Source organism: Phodopus roborovskii, unplaced genomic scaffold (assembly GCF_943737965.1).
Source record: "Phodopus roborovskii unplaced genomic scaffold, PHOROB, whole genome shotgun sequence".
Classification (NCBI taxonomy): Eukaryota; Metazoa; Chordata; class Mammalia; order Rodentia; family Cricetidae; genus Phodopus; species Phodopus roborovskii.
The window spans coordinates 3,576,502-3,588,563 of record NW_026126651.1 but is presented as its reverse complement, the minus strand read 5'-3'; the positions used below and the strand labels follow the sequence as shown (position 1 = coordinate 3,588,563).

At 43.1% G+C, this 12,062-nt stretch overlaps 1 protein-coding gene across 1 annotated transcript; it reads right to left on the bottom strand.

The window, feature by feature from the left end:
• Nucleotides 1-129: 129 nt before the first annotated feature.
• Ccdc179 (coiled-coil domain containing 179) lies at nucleotides 130-9,924 on the bottom strand. The gene is made up of 4 exons (XM_051174241.1): nucleotides 9,815-9,924; nucleotides 9,068-9,112; nucleotides 7,689-7,793; nucleotides 130-303 (listed from the first exon to the last, which is right to left on the bottom strand). The coding sequence occupies exons 1-4, from the start codon at nucleotides 9,860-9,862 to the stop codon at nucleotides 130-132; spliced, it is 372 nt and encodes a 123-aa protein (XP_051030198.1). The 5' UTR covers nucleotides 9,863-9,924.
• Between the last annotated feature and the right edge of the window lie 2,138 nt (nucleotides 9,925-12,062).

Below are 12,062 nucleotides of genomic sequence, written 5' to 3'. Positions count from 1 at the left end.
TTATGGCATAGCCCCACCCACCTGCGGCAAGCCCCGCCCCCGGCCTGTAAGCCACCGTTAGGCCCCGCCCACTCCGGGAGTGCTCGGCCTGACACTCGGCTCCGCCCCACCCACCTAGCTGTCAGTCAATCACCCCACGCCCTGGAGGCGGGGCTGATCCCTCTCCCTCTGCGGCTGAGCGGCGCCCAGGAGCGCTGCACATGCGTAGTTAGGTGTGGGCAGGTGCCGGTGCGAAAGGCGGTTGGGTTGTCCTCTGAGGCCCTGACACCCGCGGTTCAGTGTGCTGTCAGCTGCCCTGGCTGCCTCTCCGCAGGGACAGCAGCAGCAGGAGAAAACTGGCACTTACTCCTGTCTCAGAGGCAGCACATCACGACCCGTTTCCCTCATGGGACAACGATAACGTCCACCCAGAAATACTTCAGTGAAGTGCAGCTCAGCTTTTATAACCGTAAGACCCCCGGCATCTGGTTAAAATTAGACTTAGAAATGCTAGGGCCCAGCCTAGAGCATGCGTCCCCACACCAAGGCTTTGCGGTTATTCTGACAGCCTGAATTTCCCAAATCAGCTTTTGCCCCCAAACACAGCACAAGCCTTCTTTCTTTTCGATGGGACAGTCGGCAGGTATCCATAGGTTCTGACTTCCAGGCTGTGTAAGCTGTGGCATTTCCTTGTCTGGTTTTCATTCTTTTTCTTCTCTTCCTCCCTCCCATTCTCTCTGTTTCTGTCCCTTTCTGTTTCTCTGCTGTCTTCGTGGATTATCCTCAAACACATTACAGGTAAGTGAACAAACGCCTCCATTTACTTTGGTAAACACACAGAAACCATTATCTGAAGTAGCTCCGCATCAAAATAGTACAAATGCATTTCATATTTCTATATTTCTGTTTCTATAGATGTGTGAGAAATTATCCCCACGTTTTCAACTTGGGGATTGTAGTCTTTCCATTTTGAAGAATGTTCACATTTAGTTAAGTTTCAGGTTTGATAAATTTCATGGAACCACAAAGTACAATCAACAGGAATTCACCTCAGGTGTAAGGTTACTAATCTCCCTGGCCTTGATGATGGCTTCAGCTTCACCAATCTGCTGTTTCTTCCTAACTACTCATGTCTGACTTCCCTGTTCTTAGAGAATTTACATTAGGAGTCTGTAAATGTTAAATTGTCCTCTGCTGCTTTAAGATGTTCTTTCCCTATGTTCTCAGTACTTCTATAGCACAGAACTTTATCAAGGACCAGAGTGTCCTGTCTGAAATACAACACTCAGAAATGGTTAGCACCTGTAGTTCCCCATCTCTATATAGAGTTTCTGAGTTCTCTAACTGCTGCCAAGTCAGCAGATGAAAATACAGGTGTTCCCAGGGCATGGTACATCCTGGATCCTGAAATCCTTCAGCTCCTTTTCCCTGTGAAGGATACTCTTGGTTGCCAACCTCACACCCAATTAAGAAACTGCCTCTTTCATGTTGGCCCCTGGGAAAGTCTGTGGGACATTTTCTTGATTCACAATTGATATAGGAGGGCCTGCCCACTGTGGGTGGTACTGTTATTCCTAGACCTGGGTTGTGAGAAAAAAAAAAAAAAAGTAGCTGAGCTTTAAGCAGGGAGCAGTGAGCCTCCTTAGTTTCTGTTTCAAGCTCCTGCCTTGAGCTGTTGCAATGGCTTCCCTGGGGGCTGAAATACAAGCTGTTATATGAAGCAAGCCCTTTCTTCCCCATATTGGTTCTACTTGTGTTTTATCACAGCAATAGAAAGCAATTTCAAGGTGTGCAATTGTTCCAAGCTTTTATTCAGTGCACTTAAGTTCTATCTCCTTCCTAATTGTTTATTCTATTACAATTTTTCTTTATATCACTTTTAAATTGATTTATTGTAACTGAAAAAAGTTATTGCATAAATGGAGAAAAACTGATTTGCAATGCAAAGTAATTCTGTTTCTAACCCTTTTCTTCCTGAGATGAATTGTCCACAGGCGTGTTCTATGTCAATTTTGTGATAGCGAACTTGGAGAATCTTTCTGTGAAGAGGACATGCTTGTTATCTGGGAAAATAATGGTGCATGAGGGTGGAAGCTGGGCAAGCCATCTAGTAGCCTGTTAGGTAACACGGGGCCTTGCCTAGCTGTGACACAAGCCCGTTGTGTGCCCAGTGTCCTCATTGACACATGTGCAACCTTCTCTGTGTTGGTTAGACTTTTTCCAACTTGACACAAGCTAAAGACATCTGGGAAGGCAGAACTGCAATTGAGAAGATGCATCCATCTGATTGTCCTTATACAAATCTAATAGGCATTTTATTGGCAGGTGATTAATGTGAGATGGCCTAGCCCACTGTGGGTTGATATAGTATTTATGATTTATTAAAGCTTGCCTGAGGACTCAGAAAGCAAAGCCAGCCACAAGCTATAGAAGCCTGGCGGGGGTGGTACACTCCTTAAATCCCACGCCACCCCTTGGGAAGTAGAAGTAGACGGCCACACTGAGCTACAAGAAATATAGCCAGTCCTACTGAGAAACAGCCCACACAAAGATGATCTCAGCACTTGGGATCACACACCTTTAATCCCAAAAACTCACGAGAGGTATTTAAGACAGGAACGGAGTCTCAGAGCATTCATTCTCCAGCCACCTTGAGGATATGAAGACATTGAAGTCTCAGGATTCTCCCCAGCCACGATGAGGAGAGCATAGCAGGCTAAATGAATCTGAGGTCTGGAGCAGCTTGTGGATCAGCCCTTTGAGCCTGAGAGTTAAGAGCCAGTGGCTGGCTGCTTTGCTTTTCTGATCTTCAGCTTGAACCTTGAGCCCTGCGTCTGTGTCTTTTACTTTTTGTGCTACAGAGGGCAGCACCATCCCTAGGCTCATGTCCCTGGGGTGTTGACAACAGTGGGTGGAGCCAGCCAAGAGGGGTGGGTCAGAGAGCAGCACTCCTCCATGGCCTCCGTTCAGTTTCCACCTGCAGGTTACTGCCTTGTGCTTCTGCTCTGACTTCCTCAGTCACTGAGTAGCGCCTGAGGATGGAAGCTGAGATAGACTCTTTCCTTCACAAGGTTGCTTTGGGTCATACGTATGTAACAGCAGACTAACCCGCTAACTTTGAGACTACATAAATGTTGTAAACTTGCATTTGAAGTTCTCTGCTCTTTTAGGCTTAAGAAAGTCTGCTTAGAGGCATGTATTATTAATCTTCTCTATAGGAGAAAATGCAGGCATGACCTGTCAGCCAGCATACCTGGCATACTGTGCTTCTAAATAAGCATGTCACACCACACTCCTGCGTCCCTACAAATAAATCCTTGGTTTTCTGTAGAGGGGCTCTTTGATCTAGAGCTACAGCAGAGAACTTTAAATAAAGCACAGAGAAAAGATGTATAGGTTAAAAGGTCAGTGCTTACTTCTGGCGTTGAAAACCTACCAGTCCCACCAATCCCTGAACCCTAAATCCCACCAATCCCTGGGCACAAATTTCCATCAATCTCTGATCTCAAAATGTCATCAATCCCGGAGCTTGGCTTGAAATCTCATCAATCCCCAACCCTGGAAATCTCTACCCTGGAAGACTCCTCCCTCAAGAAATGCTGTAGAAGCCCGTGCTCTGCTCAGTTCCCAGCTGCTTTCCTTCTGAGCAGAGGCGGGCACCCACCGGGTTTTCCCCTCTCAATAACCCTCTTGTGTAAGATTTGTTGTGCTGTGTGACTGTGTGGTATCCCTTTGCTCCAGCTTGCCAGGACACTTTTTCTCCTCAGAGCTCTACCACTTTCACAGGGGTAACCTCCTCCCTGCTCAGAGTTGTAGCACTGCCCCTGGGGAAGCATTTCCCTGCAGAGCTACAACACTTGTTGTCCGTCCCATTCCCTCTGGGTCTGGCTGGTGAACCCTGCTTCTCTTCCTCCTAGAGGCCCTACCTCTTCCCAGAAGTCCTGCCTATCCTTACATGCCAGCTATTGTCCATTCAGCTCTTTATTAATCCAATCAGAAGGTGACTTGTCAGAGACACAACTTCACGGTGTACAAAAAGGTGATCCCACAACAGGAGAATGTCCAAGCAATGACTGCAAGGATACCTTTCAGTTATACAAATGAGTTTTTTTTATGAACTTTAAATATTTGCATACTAAGTAGTGCATTTCACTGTAGCCATCATACACACACACACACACACACACACACACACACACACATATATATATCATTATACTTTGTTCCCCTACCCTGTTGCTCTCCCCTCTGTCACGAGCTCTGCTGTCTGCTGTCTTCCTTTGTCAGCTGTATTCAATTGCTGTCTCCTGCCCCTGTGAGCTCTTCTTTCTTGAGAACATCAAATACCGTAAAAATTATAAGAGCCTTTCTGTAACTGGACTGCCTTTCCCCGCTCAGTGTGCTCCTGAAGAGCATTAACACACACACACACACACACACACACACACACACACACACACTCACACACAGTCTAAAGAAGTGCCTTCTCCATATCTTCTAGTAGTAAATATATTTTGGCTACAATTTTCCTGTAGAGGGAAAATCACTGCATCTTGCCTTGGATCTGGAGGATACTTTTGCTTCATGCTGAACTAGGTGGGCAGTTTCCCCTTCACAATCTTAGCCTCCTGGAGACCCCTTCTTGTGCCTTTTGGGTCCCTGTGGTTTCCCAGAGGCTTTATGGTCATGCTAATGTTTCATTTCTTAGCGTTTTGTAAGGCCCCTCCTCCTTTTGCTTTCTTTCCTCTTTGTAGTGTTTTTGTAACATTTGAATTTGAAGTCATCTGAGCACGTTTGTGTTTAAACTACACACACACAAGCACGCACGCACACACGTGAGTTTTTGAAGGGAGATGTCATCCTGTAAATATGTTTCTCATACTGGTTAATGAATAAAGCACTGTTGGCCAATAGGAAAGCAAGATAGGCGGGACTAGGAGACAAGGAGGAGAGAGGAAGGAGTAAGGAGGAGTCAGCATGGAGAGACTGGGGAGAGCCGGCCCCACACCCCGGTAAAATGAGAGCACGTGGAAATACTTAGATTAACAGAAATGGGTTAATGCTTAAGACAGAGCTAGCCGATAAGAAACTAGTACTTGGCCAACAGCATTATATCAAATACAGAGTCTCTGTGTGTTAATTGGGGCTGGCGCCGCGGCGGGGCAAGACCAGCGGCGGGAGGAAAAACCTTACCTCTTACAAGTTTTCATCAAAATTAGGAAAGTTTGTAAATAGGCCCATAGCTGTTCATCTCTGTCCACTTGATCTGTTCTCAAGGCTGTAGCCATTTTCTCAGTCTTTATCTTTGCTTTAGTTTGGATAATTTCTGAAGCTTTATTTGCTGTATCTCAATTTTATCTACCTATGGTATTGCCTCTGTGATAATATTTTAGTGAAAACTTTAACTATCAGTTAATTTTTTGCTCTAACAGTTCTGCTTAATTCTTTTAGAAATATTTTAGTCTCCTTATTTTCTTATTTATCACTGTATTCTTAACCATGGTAATAAAATACTTAAATTTATTTTGTCTTCTCATACCTTGAAAAAACATGTTATGTTTTCTATTGTTCAATTTCTGGAAAGTAACTTGTAATTATTTCATCCTATCTTCTGGCTGTTTATCATAGTTTCTCATATTTCTCTATATTTGTAAAGACAGAATCCCTTAAATCTCACTTTACACATTGCTTTTGAAACTGCAAATAGCTGATCAGTTGCTCTCATTGATTGAAGAGTTGTTGATATTTTAGAAAACAATCATTATTCCATTTTCAAGTTAGAAACTATATAACAAAGCATTATTTTACTATACAAGTTACAGGTGCTATTTATTTCATATATCAACATAGAAAAACTTCTATGAACTTTGATTTTAAGTGACAGGTTTGTTTATATTACACTTTATTTGACGTATCAACCCATATCGTAAGTCTAGAGGAGATGTTATCCTATTATTCTACAATTGAATCACAGCTTCCAATATCTAAGTAAGCCATACACCTAATTGCAACAATTTAAATACAAATATATTTTCAAAGTCTTTACATATTATTTAAAATACAAGTTTACCACAAAAATCAGTGATGAGCTATAAACTTAGTAAAATTTAGAAGCCCACAGCCTGGATGTTGAGTGCAAGCTCTGTGTTTATTTTGCAGAATGGTGGAACATTATTTTATTCTTTGGATGCAGTCAAGCCATGACCTGTTGTTCAATGTCAAAAGTTCATGTCTTCATCTTGAGAATGGTTTCTTCTAGAAGACTCCAGGCTTACTCACTTGTCCACTAGGCGGGAGTAGAACACACAATTTAAAAAGCGAAGGCAATTGAGATTTATGCAAGGAAATTTTGTATAAGCTATCAATGATCTCACTCTCAAGAGTGAGGCCTCTTTATACAAGCAGTTTTGTAGTCCTTAATAGCAACAAGAGCATCCAGAAAATTACAAGTTTTCATTGATTAAAAAAAAAAAATCTAGCTTGGACCAGTGAGATGTCTCAGCAGATAAAGGCACTTGCTGCCAAGCCTGACATCTTGAGTCTGATCCCTGTAACAAATATAAAGGAAGGAGAGTATGTCTTCTATCTTCTACATATATACCTTGGTGCATACATGCTCATTCAAGTGAATATACTCCACAATAAGGAAGACAGTGTAATTTTCACACTTAAAACTGGACTGTCAAGGTGTAAAGCATGTGGTGAAACCTTGAATGCATATTATGAAGGGCAAATTGGAGAAATGGTGGACGATAAGGGATCTGAGTTTCCAGGGAAGAATGGACCAGCTAGATGGGATGCAGAAAATATTATAGTGTATGTGAAGTGCCTGAAACTGATAAAATAGTAAAAATTTATGTATGGGATATAACCATTGCTTGAAGTCAGCAGAAAGAAAAATAGATTAAAAAAAACAAAACAAACAACAACAAAAACTGGATTTTCCACCTGACAAGAGTAATTCTGGCATTGCAGGAGAGTGACAGCTGTCCTCAGTTACCCAAGGGACTGTCAAGTGGAAAGTCCATCAAACCTCTGCTGAGCCACAAAATGTGAAGTTTAATGCCATTGTAAGAGATTCATGTATGACAGTCTTTATTCTAGGCATTTAAATCCCTAGGGCTGGAGAAAGCTCAGAGTTAACAGCTCTAGCTCTTGGACTCCCAGTACTCCTGTTAGGTGGCTCACAACCACCTGTAACTCCAGGGGATATGACAGCCTCTCCTGACCTCTGTGGTGACCTGAACACACATGGTATCTACTCACAACAGACATACACGCATAAAAGTATATATATATATATGTATATTATATATATGTGTGTGTGTGTATATATATATACACATATATATATATAAAGTAAGTTGCAATCAGTGTAGAGAATTGTCTAACATTTAAGTGTTAATTATAGGCTAAATAAACTATTTAAACTATTGTTTAGGAGATTTTCCTAAAATTTAAACAAATAAGCTCAGCCAAAAGAATAAACAGAGCATATGGATTCAGAGAGCAAAGTCCCTGTTCTCATCGGGAAACAGTTGCTGAGTAGACTGAATCAATGAGAATTTGGTGAAAGGAACTTTAAGGGTCTTTCTGGAGTGTCATTAGAAACTCTTTGAGAGAAAATTAAAGAGTGGTCAGATGCATTGAAAAGGCAGATGTCAGTAGCATGTGAGAACTGTCCATTTCTGTGAGAGCTCCACACTTACCAGGAGTCCTGGATCTGGAATGGGGGCAGGCTTTGCAAACTTTTTTTCCAATTTCCTCTTTTCTTTCCTTAGGTTCTGCATGTAGTGGATACGTTTATCCATAGACTTAAGGAAAATTAAAAAACAAAGCAAAAAAAAAAAAAAAAAAGAACAAATAGAACCTTCCAGAACATATAAAGCTAATATGTGCTTCATTTTGGAGTTGTGTCAATTAAAATGATCAGAGCAAACAAAAGTCTGCCTAGCTAATAAAGGTAGGGAAGAATCACAAAACAAAACCCTAAACTATTTCTTTCCCAATTGTTGAGAGGTGGACACACACGCTGTAGCATCAGGAGGACTGCCAGAGGGCCTTGTTTACTCTTGATTCCCATTAATTAATCAATTAAACCATGCACGTTTCTATAAACCCAGATTCATGGTCATGTAATTTCCAATTTTAAATACAATTTCATTCAAAATGTTCAAATGGATCATCTTATTACATGGCTCATTGTTTCATTTCATGCACCCTATGTCCACGGAAGAGTGGATCTACTTTCTAATCTGGCTCCCAAACCCAGCCTTTTATGTCACCATTGTGTGTCATCTGTGAGTACCATAGGCCCAAAGAATGAAAAGTGAATGCTTTGGAGAGATGGCATGCAGTATAGCAACAACTGCTGCTAAGAGACAGCGCGATGCTCTGGACACAATGAGACAGGGTTTCAAACCAAGGGAAAGTGTGTTTTCCCTCAGGATCCAAACTGTGTAAGTAACCAAAAGATCCTCCTGCGTGTGGGGAGGAGACCTGCGCTCAAAAGTTCCCAGTAGCACTGTTCGTTGTAGAAGGATGCTGAACCAACCCAGTGTGACAAGCTAGCGAGGAAAGGGAACCATGAAGTGTGGTTTGCTCTATAATGAGATATTAAGCAGCAACAAAAATGAGGAACCACAATTGTACACAGCATTTACCAATGTTGAGCCTTGTGATCCTCATATTTATAAAGTCCAAAGCCAAGCAAACGTCATCCATGCACTTAAAGCGACACACGTGGCAATAGATTAAAAGAAAGTTGCTAGAAAAACATTTGAAATCATGCTTATGCATTTGAGACATTCAGGGGGCAAAAGCAGCGAGGTAGCCTGCGGGTGGATTTGGCTACTCACAGTGCTTCAAAGTCTTGAGTGTAAGATCTGTTTAATTACTCTAATTTACAACTTGTATGTTGCACACTTTATATATTACACACACGCGCGCACGCACGCACGCAATCTAATCAAGACCTATTATACTCGTCTCAGGTCTCCGACTGTCTGAGCAATGCATTGAAGATGTGTCTAATTAACGACAAACATGTAAGCAGGCATAAGTTAAAAACAGTTTAAACAAAATTTACCTGCCTGGAAGAAACATCTGAAGGGTGGTGCCTTCGCGGTCCTTCCTACACAATACATAAAAATACACGCAAAATCATGATAAAGAAGAAAAGGGACCCCATCTCTTTAAATTCTGTGTTATCTCTGAGAGCTGAGTTCATTCCAGGAATGACAAGGTGTACAAAGCCCAGAAAGTATCACAAGTCCATTGGCCTACGAACCGTGCGCTGCCACCTCATGCCCATGAAAGTGGGTCTACTTGTCAGTCTGGCTCCCAAATGCAGGAAACTGGACCAGTTGAAGTCATGGGGACACAGAGAACAGGGGTGTCCCTCATGAGCCTCTCACCTCTTCCCACCCACAAAGTGTCTTTCCAATACTTCTCTTCCCAGCTCTAATCCAACTACAACCTCAAACCTTGAAGGTGCATCTCCACCTTCCATCCAAGTATTGGGATCTGGACTGCGCCCCATGCTCTTCGTTTCCCTAACCCTCCACCACTCACCCTCTAGTTTGAGCCAGTGCATCAGTCAACAGAGTTGATAGACCCAAGCAAGCACGTCAGAGATCTTCCTAGCATCCTAGGACCTTCTCTCTCTCTCTCTCTCTCTCTCTCTCTCTCTCTCTCTCTCTCTCTCTCTCTCTCTCTCTCTCTAACTCCAAGTCTGTCCTCAATTTGGAACCTCGGATGGCTGCAGCTGACTGCTTAGGGTACAAGCCTAGGACAAAGTTGGCCAGAGCAGAGTTAAAGCCCGCCGGGAACTCACTGGGTAGACTTGGGCAGGCTCCTCATCCCTAATACGCTGCAGGCACATGCTGCAGAGCTGTAGAGTGCCCTAGGCACCTACTGCCTAAAGATGGGGCCAGTCGTGTCCCTCAAGCCCTGACCCACCCTACCATCACAATTCTCTTTATTTTCTCAGATTGAGCCCCGCCCTTTCCCTAAGCCCAGCACCCAGAAGGCTGAGGAACAACTTCCAGCCATCTACAAAACCTCAGGCTGCTGTAATTCCCTGTAAACTATGCTGTGGGCTCCAAAGCCACAAAAATCACCTGCTCGTTTTCTAGGCAAGCCCCTGGCTAATGTGTCCAACTCAGAATCCTTGTCTGTCTCGTTAATCTCTCTCTGTTCTGATTCTAAATTCTATCTACCCATTCTTTCCCGTCATGATTTCCAGCTTGACCGGCCTAGTTCTCAACCTCCTGACCCCTTGTGACCTTGAATAGAAAGGGGTCAAGGGTGAGGGGTGACTATGACTGCAGTAAAGTTAAGGTGAGTTCTCAGTACAGCTCCCCAGCCCCCCCCCACTCACTTTTGGTGTGCTAGGCATTTTCTGTCCTGCCTCAGCTGGGTTCAGGCCCTGAGAGAGTAGGTACAAAGAAAAGTCTCCCCACCAGATGAGTTTCACACAAGTGACAGCCCCGAATAGCTCAAGCTTTACTTATTTATACTTCAAAAACAAACACGTGTTTCCCAACCTTTAAATCAAAACAACTTTTAAACCAGAAACAACACTCAGTATTTTGCTAGTTTGGCTAAGTATCAAGCCAGGCACATCCTGTCCTTACAACGCTAAAAGGGGATAGACATAGGCATATATTCTCAAGAACAAAACTACCATTTAGAACTTTACAAAGCATATTTACAGGAATAGGGGGGATTTGACCTAAGCTGGTTGTATATAGTTAGCTTGTGTGCCTCTGTCCCTTGTCCTATAAAAGGATCCTGCAAGCCTAAGCCTCTTTATAGAGCAAACTTTGATAAGGCACCTCTACTTTTTCTATCATGTCACAGCATTCTTCATGTTTTCCCCCAGAGTTGATATGCCTGGTTCTGTTTCCTCGGACATGCCCATCAGCTTTTATTGCCTCCTAGTCTGTCAGCAGTGAATCAGAGTGGTTCCCAGGGTCTGGAGTAACAGCTGTCATTTCCAGATAAGAAGTCTGAGAAGCATCAGCTCCCAAAGAATTTTAAGGGAAAATATTTGAGGGGAAAAAAAAAAATGAAGTTTCTAGGAATGGTCACATCTGTCCCATGCATGACTGACAAAGTAAAGCTAAAACCACCGAGAGAGTAATTATGAGAAAGAAGAGAGCCTGCAAGCTTGGTTCTGCCTCGACTTTGCATGCCAGACTTTGTTGACTCCCCAAGGAAGGCCTTGCCCCCTATGAGGGGTGGATGGGAGGCGCCAGAGGTGGTGGGGAGTAGGAGAAGGGGAGGGAGGGGGAACTGGGGTTGGGATGTAAAATGAAAAATAATTTTTAAATAAAAAAATAAGAGGGCACCAAAAAAAAAAGAAAGAAAGAAAGATAAAGAAAGGAATGAATGAATGTAAAAAGATCAGAAGCAAATGTAGGTAAAGAGAAGCAGGATAGTTAAGTTTGAAAAGCTGGCTAAAAACTAGCCAAACTAAGGCCAGGCATTCCTAAGTAAGACTAAGTCTCCATGTATTTATTTGGGACATGGAGGATGGGTCTGCAAAGAATGAAAAAACAATAGAAAACAAAACCAACTACACACACTACAGAGCAATCCTATCAAGGTCATTTTTCAGTGGAGGTTCCCCTTTCCAGGTTACTTTAGGCTGTGGTAAGTTGACACGAGAGACCAAAACACAGCACATTGTCTCTTCTCTTGTTACAGACTCTGAAACTCCATGCCAGTGCCGTTTCTAGCAGAGTAGGACAATACATAGACAATGGGGACAGTTCACGCTCTGCAGGGTTGAATTATTCATACGTATTAACAACTAGTTCCTTAGACATGTCAAGGGAGTAGATGCCTGGTTAGTGTCGTCTGGGAAGAGATGTGGTGGTGGGCGAGCTTAACACTGTATCCCGGGTTCAGAGTGAACAAGCAGCTCTACTGCTCGGGGCCCAGGTTGGAATGACCTAACTTTCTTGCCATCTCTGAACGTGGAACCTCAACTATGTCCAAATTATTCTTGTCCACGTGGTCCCACTGAAGAATAAAAACCTGCTGATCCTGTCTCAGGTGCATCTCTCCATTTCTGT